General features: G+C 41.2%; 1 protein-coding gene across 3 annotated transcripts; it reads left to right on the forward strand.

Annotated features, from left to right (window-relative positions):
- The first annotated feature begins 11,769 nt into the window (after nucleotides 1-11,769).
- Nucleotides 11,770-17,955, forward strand: wasf3a (WASP family member 3a). 3 transcript variants are annotated; one of them, XM_035179087.2, is made up of 9 exons: nucleotides 11,770-11,968; nucleotides 12,960-13,124; nucleotides 14,701-14,835; nucleotides 14,938-15,091; nucleotides 15,175-15,292; nucleotides 15,740-15,924; nucleotides 16,612-16,833; nucleotides 16,928-17,214; nucleotides 17,337-17,955. In XM_035179087.2, exons 2-9 carry the CDS (start codon nucleotides 12,992-12,994, stop codon nucleotides 17,492-17,494), a joined length of 1,392 nt encoding a protein of 463 aa, XP_035034978.1. In that variant the 5' UTR covers nucleotides 11,770-11,968; nucleotides 12,960-12,991; the 3' UTR covers nucleotides 17,495-17,955. The 3 variants fall into 3 exon arrangements, with proteins under 3 accessions (XP_035034978.1, XP_035034977.1, XP_035034980.1); XM_035179086.2 differs by having other exon boundaries at nucleotides 12,963-13,124; XM_035179089.2 differs by lacking the exon at nucleotides 11,770-11,968 and having other exon boundaries at nucleotides 12,989-13,124; nucleotides 14,949-15,091.
- The last annotated feature ends 715 nt before the right edge of the window (nucleotides 17,956-18,670 follow it).

Genomic DNA, 18,670 nt, shown 5'->3' on the forward strand with positions numbered 1-18,670 from the left:
CATCTTTGTTCAGGAACAACACCGCTCCCATGTTCAGTCTCTTTGGTTAAAGGCCTGAATGGAGAACTGAGCCGAGGCCTCACTCATTACCAGGCCGGTCCTGTTGGTATTTACAGCATCATGGTGGGTTGACCTCACAGTATTCATAGCTTCACACCTCACACCCATTCACTGATAGAAAATAAACACGGCTGCTCCGGCCCCCAGAAAAAGGAGCCGTGTCCCCAATGCGGGATGCTGCACAAGGAAGCAGAATCCAGAACACTAATGAGGAAATGAGGAACATCGCCCTTTCCTGCCTTGAATGCTCCTCCGGGCTTCTTTTTATTTGTGATCGGTCAACCGTGTACAATCATCCACCTGCTACCTCCAAATGATGGATGTTTTTTTTGTTCGGCTTCTTACTAAAAGAATTTAAATGTGTTTTCAAACGTGTGCACTTTGTGCCCCACAACACAGAAAGCACTGCCAGGCCACTGGGTGCTGGGTTGTTGGGTTTGGCAGGCCGCAGAAACTCGGCGGTGTAAATGATTAAGTGTGTATTTTTCTAACCAACAGCTACTTTATCCTCCAAAATAAATAATTAGTGGATAACACACAATCTGATCACGTGGATCTGTTGCAGAGCACAGAATAAATACCTCCGCAAACGGGATCGTGTTTTCAACCGTCCGTCTTTTGTTTGTTTGTTTGTGAGCAAGATTTCACAAAAATAACTGTATGGATTTCCACGACACTTGGTGGAAGATTGTGGTACAGGTCATTCTTCATCATTCAACTCATTGAATCTTTGTGAGGATCTGGATCAGGGGGCCGATGCCAGTTTTAGGATGTTTTTCAACATTGTCTCTGATTTTCCAGGGAATGATTCATGGATCTTAATGAGAAAATCCGGCAAATTAAGGGAACAGATATCTGAGTGTGTGATATTTGGTGCAGCTTGATTGAATGTAAGGGGACTGTTGGGCCTTGGCGGTGGTTTGCGCTCTCCTGAGTGCCAATGTAGTTGCATCATTTAAAGTGTTTAAGTTTTACATTTAAAAAACACATAAAGAGTTGTGCTTTGATTTGCAATGCAAACACAGACACCACCAATACCACAAATAAAGAGACAATTGAAAATAAACATCATTCAATCCAGAATCCATCCACCAACAAAACATTACAGGAGAATTCACCACCTCGAGCCTGGCACATGGAAAACACACTTACTCTCGCATGTCTGTCATGTGAACTATTTCCTTCTCATTTTCAACTTTTAATATTTTAAAAGAAATTGAATTGCTTAAACCTGACCACCTCTTGTTTTGTTGTGTTATTGTTTAGTGCATGTTTGTCAGTGCATGTCTGTATCTAGTTTTTTTTCCTTTCACTGCCTTATACCAAATAGCCTTCAGAATTAATAAAGTTGTTTTGTATTATTGTTTTGTAAAAGTATACATTTATGGCTGTAATGAGGAAAGTCTGACCTGAGTCTCAAACCAAACTTTGTCTTCCTGCTTCAACCTGCTCCAACAATGAGGAGACACCTGTGTTACGAGCAGGTGACGCTTTATTTAAAGCAGCTGTTTAAGACGCTCCACTCCGCGGCCCGACGCCGAGGTTAAAACCACAGAAGAAAACAAAGATTAGACTCTCATTGTTGCCGATCAGCTTTAAACATATGAATCTTTTGCTGTTCGTTTGACTGTGAAATCTGTGGAATCACTGTTTCTAAAGACCAATGAGTGAAGCTAATCAGTGAACCCGCCTCATGGGAAGTTTACCAGTATTTGGAGCTCAACCAATGTGGAAGAAAATTGCAACCTGGTGTTTTACAGTCGACTTGAAGTTAGGAAATGAGATAGATTTCCTGTATTTTGAAAGATTAGAGAAGAGCCAACAACAACAGTCTCTTCACACAAGCTTCTAACAGAGGCCTTTTTCTTTGAAGGCCTGGCCGAGAGAAACAATTCGGTCGGACCCCCAGCCTCAGCAAAGGCCGACAAAGAGCCATTTCTGAAAGGACGAGGAGTTCTCAGCAATAATAGAAAAGCAAATGTTGAGAAATGAGAGCTTAGAAGACGAGAAATTTTGATAGAATGTGTAAGGATAGTATTAAATGCAACTCTCAGGGGAGAGGGTGAAAACAAAGGCCGGTGGAGAGGGGTATCGGCCGAGGTCAAATTGTGTCAACCTGAGTTACGTCCAGATGAGTGCACCGAGGTTGACCTGTGTTCCAAGTGTAAAGCTGCACCGGCCTGTTTAAAACGCTGGCTTTCAGTCTGATTCCTTGATGTCATTATATCTCCAGTGGGCCATGTGCCTTCAGTTGACAGCCTCACAGTCTCACCACGTTATTTTTTCACAGCCAGACCCCGTCGGAGAAAGCGTCACATAATCGGCCGCGTTTGAGAAATGGCACATTAGTGATGTGGCAACAAATTGGGCTTTTCATAAATTCAGAACAATGACAGGAATTCTAGTATTCAGAGGATAACTTTCAAAAGCCTGTTTCGGAGGAGTGTGACCGCGTCCTACCCTCCCTGTGTAGGCACGGCCTGAAAATGCTCAGCTTATTTCTGCAATTTGTTCTCATCCAAAATTTAACATTGCATTAAGATGCTTTATATCACTGAGCTGAACTCCCTGGAGGTTTTTTTGTTACGAGCATGTGTCACTTAAACATCAGCACAGAACTTGAGTGAAGGAAAAGGACTTGATTCACAGATGGATGTATTTTAAATTCATGTTAGATATTAATATACACATCATGCTATTGTTAAAAGCACCGGCTGATCCCAGTGTGGGAGAGAACTATGATTTCCATTTGCCAAAAAATAGATCAAATGGCAGATGTCTAGAATAATGTAAGAACGTTTTTACAGACGGGGCTTCATGTCTGTGATAATACAATATATGTAATCTCATTATCCTATAGATCTTATATAGAAATGTTAAACACACTCAGGTTCAGTTTACTTATACCTCGGCCCACAGAGGAGACGAGCGGGGCTTGACCAGAATATTTCACAAACATGCAGAACTTACAGATCTTATGAGAAATGGTGATAAAAGATATTAGCACATTGGAAAAAATAGTCTACTGACTCTTGGAAAAAATATGTGGACATGTAATTCACCTGTTGCTCTGCTGAGTCTAAATTAACATATACAATACATTATTTTACACATCATGTGTTGTTGCAGGAGAGGGGTTTTCCCAATGGGATTTAAAAATATAAATGGTGCTGTTAATAAATGGAGCATTGGGTTTATACAACAAATGACAGGTGTTGCACCCTTAAGCAGAAAGGACTCTGTCGTCAGTTTGGCAACTTTATTCTCCCTGGTGCTGTATTATCTTTTCCACTCATCAGCCGGACTCAACAGACAACACTGTTTACATCACTGCCATAAAGCAGACTGATGCAGTACTATGACGGTCAAAACATCAATACCATTTGTCCCTCTATGAGCAATAGTAGAAATAAAAATAAATGTGGGTCAACCAATGGGGAAATAATGCATAAAAATGAAATTGAAGTACATCTTCTGCTCGACAGTCTGACTTATTATTTTCTTAGCATAAGATACTAAGTTAAAATATTCCCAGGTCGAAACACAGGCCGCTTTATTCAGGCTACACACATTGTCAAACATGACAGATAAAGTCTGTTTCAGGTGCCGGTAGATTTTGTTTCCACTCTTCTGGCTGTAGCTTCATGTTGAAAGCAAACATATGACACTCATATCATTCTGCTGTTTTCACTCTCGATTGTTATAATATTTACCAAAACGTCAAATTATTTTTTTAAACTATATTGAAATACAATGAAAGAACATTTCCATAAGTTCACAGGAGCTTGAATTAATGATGCGATGTGACTTTAAAGACAGTAAATAGTGATCAGAGATGTAAAAACTCAAAGGTAAAGTTAAAATAGATAACTTAAGGGACATATTCCAAACAATGTATTAAAAATATGCAAGCAAAAGATGTGTATAAAAATGAAGATTAAGTAAAACTAACAGTTACAATAGGAAGAAGAAGTTATTGCAGGGAACATCACCAACTAGAAGCGATGCTCCAATAGTTTACTTAGATATCCACCTTGTGGTCGGGAAGAAGTACTACAACATTTACTGGTCTGATGTCAGTGCACGTTAATCATAACTTCATCACTTTAATAAACTGAATTATCGGTTGAATATTGCCAACAAAATGGGAAACATTGATAACAGATGTTACACAACAGAGGAGCAGAAGCACATCTGTCATCAAAAACAAAGGTAAGTCCTTTAATTTCATTCATAACGGTTATTTAAGATTTTAGATTTTTTTTTGGTGCTGTTCTTATTGACACCTTTTAGAATAAGTGAGCAAAAACACACACAAACACACAAGTCGATGTTGTGATTAGTTTTGTATTCGTCCTCTAGGTGTTGCTCATAGGTGGAAAGCATTCAATTTGAAAGGTCTTCATTAAAAGTTGTTCCTCACAGCTCAGGAAACCTTATTCCCTGCGACTGCTCTTGATCCCCGACGTTGACACATTGCTCAGGCGGTGTGAACAGAGCGAAGGTTTACCTGTGTCAAGGTCATCTGCATTGTGCATCCGATAACTGCCCTGCTCATTTTCCCCTCTTTATATCTCTATTTGAATTGAAGTGCTTGAAGCTCTTTGGGGGCCTCGCGTGCCCCCTGAGATCGGCACTGATGATGGACGTTTCTCTTTTTTTTCGGGCTGCACTTCGTGGCCTTGTCTGCTTTGCAGAGATATTGTCTTTTCTTCCTGCCACCCCACACACACGATGAGATTCCTCGGCGCACACAGTCACACAGGCTTTTAGACACTCATTAGCCCCAACTAATACAATAAGTGTCACCTTCCATTACATGGTGCGGGGCTGGATATCAGGATTGGAAAGCCACCAAATCTCCACACAAGGGGCGCTACCCCCTCACGCACTGTATTGTCTTTCAGCCACAATGTGGAATTGTTTTCTCTTTGCTCTCTCACAAGTGTCTAAATAAAAATATATACTTTATATATATATATACTTGCACATGCTGCATGTTTCTTTCTAGTGAACATCCCACACTACAGGCTATCTGTGAAGGTGCACCCATTCCTTCATTGTGTGGATCTTGGTGTTAACTCTGGTTTGTTTCAGAGCAGGCAGCTGTTTACAGATCCATCATACCCCACCCCTATTCAAGCCTGTTGTCTCGCACACAAACAGCACATGCAGAGTTGTGAAAAATCTTAATTAAGACTCCTAATTCTCCATGCTGTCGCCTGACCGAGGCTGTGCGCTCACGTGAAGCACTGATGAGGGTGGATGGAGTTGGACGGGAACGGTTGTTTTGTTTGCTTTCAAGATGGCAGGGAGGAGAGGAAAAGACTGTAATCTGAAAAAAAAAAAAAACAGCTTTAAATCAGTCACACAGTTCAACACAGATCTCTGACTGTTAAAACCAAAGAATACGTTTTGCTGGTTCCTACAATCTCTACATCCACAAGTCTGTTTCAATGCAGCTCAAAAGTTTGTCTTTGTCTTTTTTAAGAAAATGTGGAATTTGATTATAATTCCTTGTCTGGAATTTCTCCATAAAACTAACTTTTAGAGCCCTCCGCTTTTCCAAGAGGAGTCCAGTTTTTTTCACAAATGAACTGTAAACATGCAAATGTCATTCTTAGTATCCTCAGTAGTTTCTCAGCAATGCTGTGCATCAACGCGGAGATGAAAAACATGAAGTGACAAGTGTTTGCCACATGCGAAGGTGATTTACAAACGTGGCCCTTTGGTTGTGAGGCTTCTCCCTCTGAGCGGTGGCAAAGGGCATGTGGTCCTCAGTGTGCAGCAGATGCCCCGGAGGAGACTTGCGACAGATGAGTTGAAAATGAGCGTGACGTGTGTTAAACAGGCGAAGCCCCACAACACTGACATATGACAAGATGATGGGCGTAGGCAATTATTATTGTCTCCACTTAAGCGAGCAGTAAATATTCAGTGCAGAGCGATTTGAAAGCAAAAGCCACGATGCAAATCAGCCTGAACAGATTCCTATCGCCGGCTGCATGAGGTGTCTGCAGAGATCCAACACGACACAGACTGTCGAAATGAGGTCAATATATTAAGCATGCGGGAAAAAAAACATTGTGGATTGATATTTAATATTTCAAGATAATAATCAATCAAATATATTTTTTTCATAAAATCTTGCAAGGTTCAGCTTTAAGTGTCAGAGACTGTTGAGTTCTTTCCTCGGCTTCTTGTTGTTGTCCCCACACCCTAGCAGACCTTCAACCTCAGTCCTTCCTGGCCGACAAAGGTGCCAATGATGGTGAGTCAGGCATGGGGAGGAACATGCCAAGGAGGTGCCCCCCACCCCCAACCACCACCAAAACCCCAGCACCCCCACCTCTACCCACCCTCCAGAACCATTTGGACCACAGGGAATGGGTTAATCACATTAGAGGCCCAGAAGAGAGATGGGAAGTAGACAGTACCGTGACAGCCGGGGTAGCACTGGCACGACTAATCCCGTTAGGCCAAGGAAAAAGGGGGACGCCATCGCGCCTACGAGGCTGAGAAAGAAAAAAACATTTTCCCAGGAATGAGTTCACCTGTATGGTAACACAGAGAAGTTGGTCTGTTGATGCCTATTAGAAGAAACAATCACACTTGGCACATACAAATGTTTTTTTCATGCTGGGCACCACTTTATTGTCAGCGGCTGAAAAAAAAATCTGCAGCAGACAGTGGCATTGCATGAGATCCTCTTTCATGCCACGGTGAAGCAGCCCCCTTCAGCCCAGTGCTATCAGTCTCCCAAACAGTGAGAAGATGGGGAGGGGTGGCGCAGGATGGATAGGGCTTACTTCATCTGCCTTTGTAAGTGCACCCGAGTTCAACCTTAATGTAAACCTTTGCAGGCAGGATATGAATAGGATGCTCTCTATAAAAATATATCCTGCTGGGTAATCCGGCAGATGGCCACAGCAGCAGATACCATGACCACGGCCGGCCACTGCAGGGGTAACAGGGAACGTCCGATCAGCAGCCACTCCTCAGCCTGGGAGATGTGGAATCAAGATTCTTAACTCCCCTTGGCAACGCTGGGAAACAGAGCCGTCAGTTTAGATCCATCAAGTCCCCACTTAATCTCACCCACCATTTTTTTCTTTCCCCCCATTTTCTCTTTTTTTTGTATCTTCCCCTTTTGTTGTGGGGATTAAGCCAAGTGGTAAAACAGTGATTTAATGATCTTTCCATGGCTATGTGCACCACTTAAACCATGAGACAAACAAGCTGAGGCATTCTAAGAGTCACCCCCTCTAAAGGCGGCTGCTCAGGAACTGTGAGGCTTTTGATACAGCGTTAAGCTCCGGCTGATCATTTTTCCCACTGTCGTGTGATGGGTTGCACTTTGCTATGGGAAAATCTAAGGTTTTGTGCTTTGTAAAGGCCCATTGTAAACAAGCGGTGAAGAAAACAGATAGATTTATAACGATAAGGTAAGGTGAGTTTAAATAATTTGTTAACTGTTGAAACAATTTGAAAATAAATACAAACTTCATCTAATTTAGACCAATAGGTTGCTAATTCCTTAAATCCATACAAACCTTACTAACAAACAACCCAACAAACCCCAAACAAGATATGTGATAAAAGACAGTAAGTGCATCATGAGTTGAGTTGAGAACATCACAATCTCATGCTGATGAAACACAGATTCTATTGTTTTGTCATATCCCCAAAATGCTGAAGGAAAATGTATTTTAAATATAAATATATTTGATTAACAACAATAAGAATATTATGATAGTTCGTTGAAGGCAACTCTGACCCATTACGAGAATAGAATCAAAATATTGGTTTGAGTGTAGATTTGCATAGAGGGCCTGGTAGTTGTCAAGATAAAAAATCTGAAATTAGTTTTACAAAAGTATTTGTACATTGCTCAGGTCAATGGCTGTTTGTGCAATACAAACAACCAGTTGAGTCAGACTCAACAGGTGTCACAAGCTCTTCAACATCCTCTTCCTCGCTCTCCCCACAGAGCATTATCCGATCTATTTGGAAAAGGAATATGTTTATTTAATCATGGTTTTTGTGCAAAGATCAGAGATCACTTTTCTTAAAGAAAAATAACAAGACAATGAAATACACACAATAAACACCAGGACAGAGCAGCATTTGGTGCATGTTCATAGTTATGTGAATCACTTTGGTCTGTAGTTCTAGATGGTTTACAACAGTGTTGCCTGATTTATTTACAAATGTGTAAAATCATCAAAAAGAACAGATCATTTAACCCACTGCTCCTCATGCAGTTGCATTACCAACAGTAACCCACAGATGGCAGTGAAGCGTTTGAGCATTAGAGGGTCTCATTGTACCTGTAGACTGTGGCCATGTTTATACAACACAATCTAACAGGTTGTAGATGAACTAACAAGTTAAACACCACAGCAAAATATTATATTTTTCCTTAATTTCAGATTCAAGAAAATTTCAAGGAGCGATCAGCCGATGTAGGGTATTTGGACAATCACATAGGAAAATAAAAAATAAACATGCTTGAATTTTAAGTCTAGAACATGCGTCAAACTTTAAAAAAGAATTCTCAAAACTGCATTTCCCAGGCTGCAACTTTTGCTATAAACTTTCATCAGATTACATCACATCAGCAGCAAAACAATCCGCCACCTGTTAGTGGCGGATTGTTCTGCTGCTTCATTCAACTATGTCATCACCAAACATCACCCTCGGCACATCAGGATCATCTGCTTAAAAAGCCATAGTGACAAATTTAAACTAAAATACTGTGTCTCCTTAAAGGGATAGTTCAGCCAAAAATGACAGTTCACTGATTATCTACTCACCACTATGCCGATTGAGGGGTGGCTGAAGTGTTTGAGTCCACAAAATACTTTGCAGCCAAATGGTAAATGGTGACCAATTCTCCAAACGCAAAAAAAAATAAAAGGCCTCCACACGCGGACACGGCTCTAGAGGCAGATATGAGAGGACATTCAGGCTTAAAACTTGGTGTAAATGACACTGTTTCGAGTCGAATAGGAATTTGGGGCTTACGGACACTTGGATGACACCACAGGAGCAGTATGGAGGCATTTTATGTTTTTTTCTGTTGTTTCTTTAAGTTTGAAGAATCGGTCACCATTTACTTCAGTTGTATTGGATATGGCTGCAACACTGTTTACCCCTGAAACTCCAAAAGTGTTTTGTGGACTCAAAAACTTCACCCACCGATCCATAGTGGTGAGTTTTGGGAGAACTATCCCTTTATAGGTTCTTCATGATTTTAAAACTTTATTTTGATAACAGTCTAGTTTACGCGCGTGTGTGTGTGTGTGTGTGTGTGTGTGTGTGTGTGTGTGTGTGTGTGTGTGTGTGTGTGTGTGTGTGTGTGTGTGTGTGTGTGTGTGCGTCGCTCCCTCTCACTGGGTAATAACTGGCAAGGCATTGGCAGTGATCAATATCGAGTAGGACTAGAAAGCCATAATGTGGGGACAAATATCCGAAGAGAGGCCGTGTGGGTGTGAGTGTGTAATAGATGATGGAGGTGTCAGTGTGAGCAGTAAGTGGCTAAGCTGCTGGTCGGCTGCATTGTGTCAATGATGGCGATAATGGGGGGGGTAAGTGCTGTATTGGGGTTAATACTTCTGAGCTGGCTAAGAGATTATGGCACCGTCTAAAACGTGAAGACCCCTCAGTGAAATATAACAACAGTGAACTGACGCCATCAGTAAATGCACCGAAAGATGGTCACTAAAGAGCTTTTAAATCACACATTAAAGCACCTGATGAAAAAAAAACAATGATGAATCGAAATTTAAAAATGAGGTGGAAATAAACAGTTTCTTCAGCATGAAACTTCCTGGATTTAATTCCTACATAATCCGACAGGCCTTCATTCATTTTTTATGTGATTATGGATGTTTTGATTTCTTTGAAATATTGTCTAGTATTGTGATGTGGCTGGTTATCTGTAATATGAGAGTATCTCTTTACTATTGTTTCCTGATGGGTGGGATGTATTGAACTTTGTGCACTGCTGTTATACTTGGCTCTTTAAGTTTTATTGTAGTATGTGATCATGTATCTTGCGTTTAATCAATTTTGCACCGAAACCCATTCTTCCACACTTTTTCCTCATGTCATCCTTTGTCCTGTTTTAGTCAAACAAAGCTTTTGTGCTACGTTATAATTGTTATGTGCTGCTATTATACACTTTCCTTTTGTTTACCACCCTGCACCTGCCTTATTAGAAAATGGGACATTAAATCACAACATTGAAAATCATCATCGGTTTTAGTTTTATCTTCTTTCCACCATCTCCAGTGGCTCCATGTCGCTTTAAGAGTAGATTTAAAAACCACATGCTCAGGCCCCACTGTACTCACAGAACAAGTGTGGCGTTATGGGAAATAAGCTTGTTCAGTTACCTACACGTATGGCAAAAGAAACCAATTAGCTTAACATCAAGAAACTAATTCTAAAGATTAATAATCAACACCTTTTCGGTTTCAGGCAAATGTTAAAGTTTAAAAATTACCTTTTCTAGTTTTATGTAGAGAAAATGAGCTGAGACATCAAAATTTCAGTTGTTTTATTAATGCTAAGCTAACAGCCTCCGTCTCCTCTAACTCTCAGCAAGAAAGCATATCCCCGAAAATGTAACTATTCCTTATTCCGTTGCTTTAATTTTTTCTTCTTAATTTTATAACTTAGTTTCTTTAACTTTTGCTATTTTATATATTATGTTCTCCTCCTCTTCTTTATCTGATTTCCTTAATAATTCAATTACAAGTTGATTTCTTGCTTCAAATTCATAAATTGTACTCATGAAAAATGAGACGTTAACTTTCCCTTTCAACCCATCATAACTGAGTTTCATGGTGAGCGACTTATAAAGATTTAAGCCTCCATATCTGGGTTACACCCCCACCACTCCACCCACCCACAATCCAGATGATGCCATCTGTGAGAATAGTGTGTGTGTGTGTGTGTGTGTGTGTGTGTGTGTGTGTGTGTACGGTGTGTCGGTGTGTGTACGGTGTGTGTATGGTGTGTGTGTAGCTTTCAAATCAAATGCAGAGTGTCTTCTTTCACCATTAATCCAGGTCATATATAAGATGTTAATGGACCGGAAGGGACTGACATGCTGCCGTCAAAAATAAGAAACAACTCACTACAGTTAAAGGTTGTAAAAATAAGTAAATAAAATGTTTGTGAGGGATGGTTATGAGAGTGTATGGAAGAAACTGAAAGGCTGCATATTTAGATTTGTATTTAATTCTTCTTAATTAATCAGCATGAAATTAATCACAAATATGTAAATGTGTCTTAATCACTAAGAATGCTTAAAAGTCTATATTTTATTTGTTTGTTTTTCTCTAAATTGATTATATTTTTGTTCTGGACTAAGATAGAAGACTTGACATTGGGATGTGCGATGCAGGTGTCTCTTCTATTTTCTGACAAACACAGGCCCCAATCATCACGCTAATCCATAATCAACGTGCTTATCAGTTGCATCCTTAGTTTGATTGTTTTCTACTATTATTTAGAAATACACATTCCACAGAAGACAGCGTCTGACCTGTAGACAATGACATCAGGACTAAGACATCCTGAAATAAAACAACTGGATGTCAAACGACCGACACGGCGCCCGTGATTGGACGACAGGAGTAAATCTGCTGACCAAATCCCCTCATGGCTCAAGCTGTGATTTGGACCAGAGAGATTTGTTTTCATAGTGAATTGCTCCGTGCAGAGATGACCACTGTCACCGTCCCACACACGACTGCAGCAGGTCAGCACAAAGTTTGTTTGGATTGGATGAGACAGCTTTCACTCCACTGTCACCGCTCCTTCTCACCGCGCTGACGTGAAGAAACAATGACACACTCTGAACCAAGCAACAAGAAAAACCCTCCACAACCCCATGGTAAGATCCTTTGATGCCATATTGTTTGTTATTGTGGCTCATGAGTGCTGAGGATGTTCCCTGCTGTTAGAAAACTGGGACGCTGACCTGTAAACAAACAGATTTGTTTTCTTTGTACTTGTATATAAGGAACTCGTTCACTCAAATATGGTTTATTTACTTATACACATGTCACATTTTATAAGTGCCATAATTCATATTTTATCAAATTCTTTCTGTTTTGTCAACATACTTTTGTAACTATTACTAAGAAAAACATTCTCAGTTACTGATTTGTTGTATTAATACTCTGATATTAAAGGTTAAATTTCAATTTTTTCCCCAAATCTAACTTTAAACATATACAGTGAAAGCACCATGTGTCACTGTGAAGAGGCTGCAAAGAGATGCAGCTCCTAAAACAACTTTCAACAACTTCATTATGAGACTTAAACCTAATGAGTCAGTCTCAGACCAGCAGCAAAACAATGACCTGAGTAAAAGAAAGTTCTGCTATAAATCTAATAAGGAACAAACTACTTGTTGCTGTAGGCCACGTGAAAACTGTCTGGAGTAGTGAGAACAGTCAACTTACATAGAAACCACAGAAGTGAGCGTTCTGAATTTGTGAATTGATACGATGGCTTATACAGGATATGTATTTATGAAATTCACATTCTAGCATGTTTAACAAATACATGCTAGTTCATGTCATGTACAAATACATACTGTTCATGTCCCTTGTATGATCTAACATGCAGATATTCCTCATTAACTTATTTGCCTCAATGCACACTATCTGAAAACGATGGTAGCAATAAACAGTAGGTGTAATACAACGACAGGTGGTGATAAATTATGATATTGTTAGTGTTCATTTTTATCTGAAACATTAACATCAATCCAGTGTTTTGGCAAGAAAATCTATAACAATACATTAACGGTTCCATGCATGAACCGAGGATGTGTTAGTGTATCCAGTGAGCTGTCAGCTCTGTCCCGTGTCTCCCAGCAGGTGCTGCGGTCGAGATGTGAGACGGGGTCATGCCTCTGGTCAAGAGAAACATCAAGCCCCGACACCTGTGCCACGGTGCCGTGCCCGAGGGAATTGGCAGTGAGCTGGAATGTGTAACCAACAACACCCTCTCCGCCATCATCCGCCAACTGAGCAGTCTGAGTAAGATCACGGTTACTCTTATTCAGCACATAGTTTGCATGTCAATACGCCTCTTTAAAGGTTCAGTGTGTAGAATTTAGTGACCTCTAGTGGTGAAGTTGCATGTTGCAGCTGAATAGAAGAACCTGCTCCCAGTGTAAATATAAAGTATTTAAATATAAAGGGCCCATTCTAGGGTAAAGAAAACAACAATTCGTAAAATTTTGATAAAACACACGTGAAAACATCACTAGGATTATTTTATATTTAATTTCTGCCAATAGATCCCTTTCACCTAAATCTTACACACTGGACTTCTGACCAAAGATCATTACTGGTGACCCAATATCCCAGCAACTTGCATTGCCACCACTGATATATGAAGGTACACAATGTTTTCCAATTCATTAGCAGCGGCCTCTCGATTGATAGCTCAGCTACTGATTTGACCACGACATACTGGCGTGCATCTAGCTCTGCATTAGAAGAGCTCAAATTTTCCTAATCCTCGAAAGGTGATTATCAGAAAACAACAACCATACAAACCATATACATCCTTTCATCATTTCATTGGTGGACCCTTAACAAGCCATGGAGAACCTTCAAAACAGAGCAATTATCACCAAACTGTCATTGTGGAGGCCACATTGCTGTGTGTGTGTGTGTGTGTGTGTGTGTGTGTGTGTGTGTGTGTGTGTGTGTGTGTGTGTGTGTGTGTGTGTGTGTGTGTGTGTGTGTGTGTGTGTGTGTGTGTGTGTGTGTGTGTGTGTGTGTGTGTGTGTGTGTGTGTGTGTGTGGGTTTAGTGAAGTTGCAGGAGCTTAGAGCTTATACCGTAAAGCTTTTGTATTGCAGGCAGATAAGACTGAGAGTGAGTGGGCGGAGACACAAACCACAGACACAGTGCAGTCTAATGACGGTTTCCCACATTAAGTGGATCTGAGCTGTCCGACGTGTGCCTGTCGTGCTGTTTTGCGCGGGACCCAGACACTTAATGAAAGTGTATAATCCATAAGAGAAACATAATGGAACCTATGACGAGAGATTAAGTTTAACAACAAAATGCTAGGTAGAATTACTCAGACGACATGTTAGTTGCTGCTAGAAACAATTTGATTGTATCCATATTTATTTCAGCTCACTCATCTGTTTCTCATGTGTCTGGGTGGTTATAGCTATGATTTTATTTACTAGAATGGATCCAAATTTGTATTCTAATCTACACCAAATTGCACACATTCATAAATATCAGTCCCCTAAACCCAACTGATTTTTTTTTTTATTAAGATCCATGAATTATTCCCTGAGAAAATGGTAAAAGGTTGAAAATCCCCATGATGCCTGTATCTGCCCCCTGATCTAGATCTGCACTAAAATTGAATGGGTTCTTCCCTAAATCCTTGCACCAAGTTCTGTGGTAATCTGTCCTGTAGTCAAACAAACAGATGAAAACATAATCTCCTTGGCAGAGGTAATAATGAGAAGCAACATGAAGAAACAGATAACGTGTTTTCCTTGTCTCTTTCTTTAACAATGTTCCAGTGCCACCCTAACGGCTCCTTTTCTTCCTTCCTTTCCTCATCTTTGCTCCGGCTGCAGGTAAACATGCAGAAAATGTCTTCGGGGAACTTTTCAATGAAGCCAACACCTTCTACGTGCGTGCAAACTCCCTGCAGGACCGCATTGACCGCCTGGCCGTCAAAGTTACCCAGCTGGACTCCAGTGTGGAGGAGGGTCAGTTCACTGGACATCATGCTTCACTTTAGTTTAATAACTTACACTCTGTCATTCTGTCATTCATTTTCTCCAGCTTTGTGTTTAACTGCTGTTTCGCAGTCTCTCTCCAGGACATAAACATGAGGAAGGCGTTCAAAAGCTCTGCGGCCCAGGATCAGCAGGTTTTGTCCAAGGGCAGCACGCCGAGCTCTGTGGGCGACATGTACAACAGCAGCGACAGGCCTCCTCCGCTCAGCACCCTCACTGCTTACAGGTACTGCATGAGGTGTCAGAAGTGACCACAGGTTACGTTTCCAGTCAGTTTCATGTGTTAAATTATAATTTTTTTTAATACAGAGAGGATTCCACTGACGCCATGAAGTTCTACTCAGACCCACTGTACTTTTTTGACCTGTGGAAGGAGAAAATGCTGCAGGACACTGAGCACAAGAGGAAAGAAAGGAGGAGGCAAAGGGTGAGGGCGACTCTACCCTCTTCTTTATTTCTATGTATGAGGTCATGTTTTTGTCTGACATTTAGCAGGATTACGCGATAGATATTGGACATATTTCCAAGAAACTTGGTGGAAGGATACAGTATTGGTCAGGGAAGAAGCCATCAAATTTTGGTCCAGATCCAGGATTTCCCTTTCTTTAAAATTCCAAGATGGGGCGTTTATCAACATTTCCGTTTAGTTCTATAAGAATAGCTCATGGATCTTGCTGGGAAAAAAACTCACGTTTAGGGGATTGTTATTTCTGAGTGTGTGCAAATTGGTGCAGATCAAAATAAAAGTCTAGATCTAGTGAATTCATAGGGGGGCTGTTGGGCCTTGGTGGAGCTACAGTATGTGCTCCACTGAGTGCCACCCCCCTGTCTAATGGTTGTTCATTCTCATTCTCCTTTTGTCCCTTCTTCCCAGGAGCAGAAGCGATGTGTGGAATGCAGCACCCTTCAACGTGAGGTGAAGAAGGTGAGAAAGGCTCGGAACCGCAGGCAAGAGTGGAACATGATGGCATTCGATAAAGAGCTTCGTCCGGACCACCGCCATCCACAGACCCTACGGCGGGGGGCGTCATCTGAGGGCTCCCTCTCCCCAGACGGCAGGTTAGTGCTTTTATTTTACAGAAAGTCCCCATTTGTTGACTTTGTTTTATATTCACTCAAGTTCATGCACAACACCAGCCGGTTTAAATGGAAAATATAAAGAAAAGTATTCTACTGGTTGGAGAATTATGACAGACTTGTTGCACAAATAAATCTAAGCACAGGAGAAAGAGACCAAGAGCAGAGGAGAAAACCGAGAAGCAGAAGCAGCGTGAGGAGAAGAGCTTCAGCTGTCCAAGCAAAAAAATATCTGAGTGCAAATGCACAATTTGAGCACAAGCTGGGGCTGTTTGAATGTGAGCGCAGGGTTTTGAGTGAAAGCATTCCAAAATCAGAACGTGGAATCAATCAGACGTGCTGTCGATCTGAAAGACCACGCACATTAATAAAGATAAGAAAGAACCCATGGATAATAATATAAAATATAAAAAGGATTGTCTCTATGTCTGAGTGTATGTTTTCTGCCACTCTTCAATTTTAAACATGCAACATTTACCTTGAAGATTGACCTTTAAAACTATTGTTTTACTGCAAAGTCTAAGGGTGGAGCCTCTATTCATTGATGGCACCACAGTGACACAAAAAAAACAATATCTGTGCTTCAGTTTTGATTTCGTAAAACCAGATCCACCATCTGGATATGTGAAGGCATCAGCATGAGCTCTCCGTCTCTCATTGTTTGTCCAGGCCTGACCTCCCCGACTACCCCGTCCCTCCGCTGCCTGCCCACGCCGCTTGTAACTATGCCAAGTCTCACGATTACGTCCCCGGGAATGCACAGCCCTCACCACCTGCGGAGCATGAATACCACAGCATTGATGTCAACTACAAGAGAGTAACCTATGCCACGCCAGAGCCTCGCACCGCGGACCGCACCAACGGCTCAATACGTCCACCCGCAGATTACAAGTACATTTGTTTGGTTCCATTTGCATAATCAGAGGTAGAATTTAATGTAACATTGCTCTTCCACTATAATCCTCTTTCTTTCCCTGCGGACCAGCTGTGCCCCTCCACCTCCTGCCTCGGGTGGCCCACCCATCCCATCGGCATCAACAGCCTTTGGTTTTCCTCTGGGTGCACTGCCGCCACATAATGGAGTTCCACATGTAGGCCCAGGCTTCCCGCCTGTGCCTGCTTCGGGGCCTCGCATCCCGCCTCCCCCAGGTCCACCGCCTCTCCCTCCCCCGGCTGCACTCTCACACCTCCCGGGACACAGCAAAGGCGGCAGAGCTGAGGCTAAACCGGTGAGGGATGCCAGAAGTGACCTGCTGTCCGCCATTCGCATGGGTGAGTTTGTTTTGGCATCTCAGTGGTCAGACTCCTAATATTTTCTGCTGGTCAATAATAGTCAATAAAAGCTTACAAGATGTGTTCTTACTTCAACATACTGTATCTGTGCCATTTTCTAGGCATCCAGCTGAAGAAAGTCCAAGAGCAGCAGGAGCAGCAGAACAAGCGGGAGCCCGTTGGGAACGACGTGGCCACCATCTTGTCCCGACGCATCGCTGTGGAGTACAGCGACTCAGAAGACGACTCCGAGCTGGACGAAAACGAGTGGTCAGACTGACACATAGGGACCTCCAGTGTCCAGTGTAAATGAATCGACAGCGTGAATCCATTTCTTTGGCTACGTCCACTGGACTCGTGCATGGCCACTGCTGCGAGAGGAAAACTAAGAGAAGAACACTTTGAAAACAGTTTGCAGAAACAGATTAATTGTAGTAAAAATAAATGTTTCGTTCGCTACCACCGATGAAACGTCCTTAATTATAAGTTGTGCTTTTCCTACAATGACAAGTCAAAGTGTCGTCTGTGAAAATGCCTGTTGTTTTTCATGAATCATTTTTGTGAAATCACACATTCCTTATAATGTGGTGGACCACCTGCACCCTCCCTTCATTATTTGAGTGTTTGATGAATATTTTGTAATTGCTACCTCAATTTGTGACATTTCCCTAACCCACAAAATGTGAACTACGAATTGTTGATCTGCCATTAAATCATTTGTGGTGATGTGTCTTTGTAAAAGTTGACATGCCTTTTATTTTTCTCAGTATTGTTCAGACATTCTGTTCAAATATAATTTGTTATTGTCTTGTTATATTGTTATCTTCATTTTAAACTCTCTTAGTCTACGACAAGCATTTTCTAGTAGTCATGATAATAGTTAAGTCAGCATGATGAGTTTGTTTTTCATTTTATATGCAGACATGCAGACATTATTCAAGTATGCAGTAAACACACTATTATCTTTCTGTTATGTATCTCTCAAGTAAGTTCTAGTTATTTATCATAATGGACGATAATTATACTCTATGAGATGCTACTCAATGACAGAGGGGACTGTGCATACAATATTTTTTTATTATATACTTACAATTATAAAAGTTGTTGGCACAAATGTATCACATGTTGTTACCAAGGTTGGCATATAGTAGGCCTAACATAATAAAGGTTGTAAATGGCTACAAAAGGCAAAATATTAAAATGGTTGTTCTGATGAAAGGACAAGTGCAGACAAAGCAGCCAAGGAGGTTCAAGACAGAGACTCGGTTTGAAGAAACATTTATTGTTATTTACACAAAAACTACTGGACAGATCAACATCATTCTTGTTGGAAGGGTGTGATGGGGGTCAGGAAAGAACCCATTGATTTCCTTATGTATCTATGATTTTTTACGAGATTTTTTAATATTTTTTAAATGTCCCGGGTAATAATTCATGGACCTATTGGAAAAAAATC

The sequence above is a fragment of the Hippoglossus stenolepis genome, chromosome 15, assembly GCF_022539355.2.
Source record: "Hippoglossus stenolepis isolate QCI-W04-F060 chromosome 15, HSTE1.2, whole genome shotgun sequence".
NCBI classification, from domain to species: Eukaryota; Metazoa; Chordata; class Actinopteri; order Pleuronectiformes; family Pleuronectidae; genus Hippoglossus; species Hippoglossus stenolepis.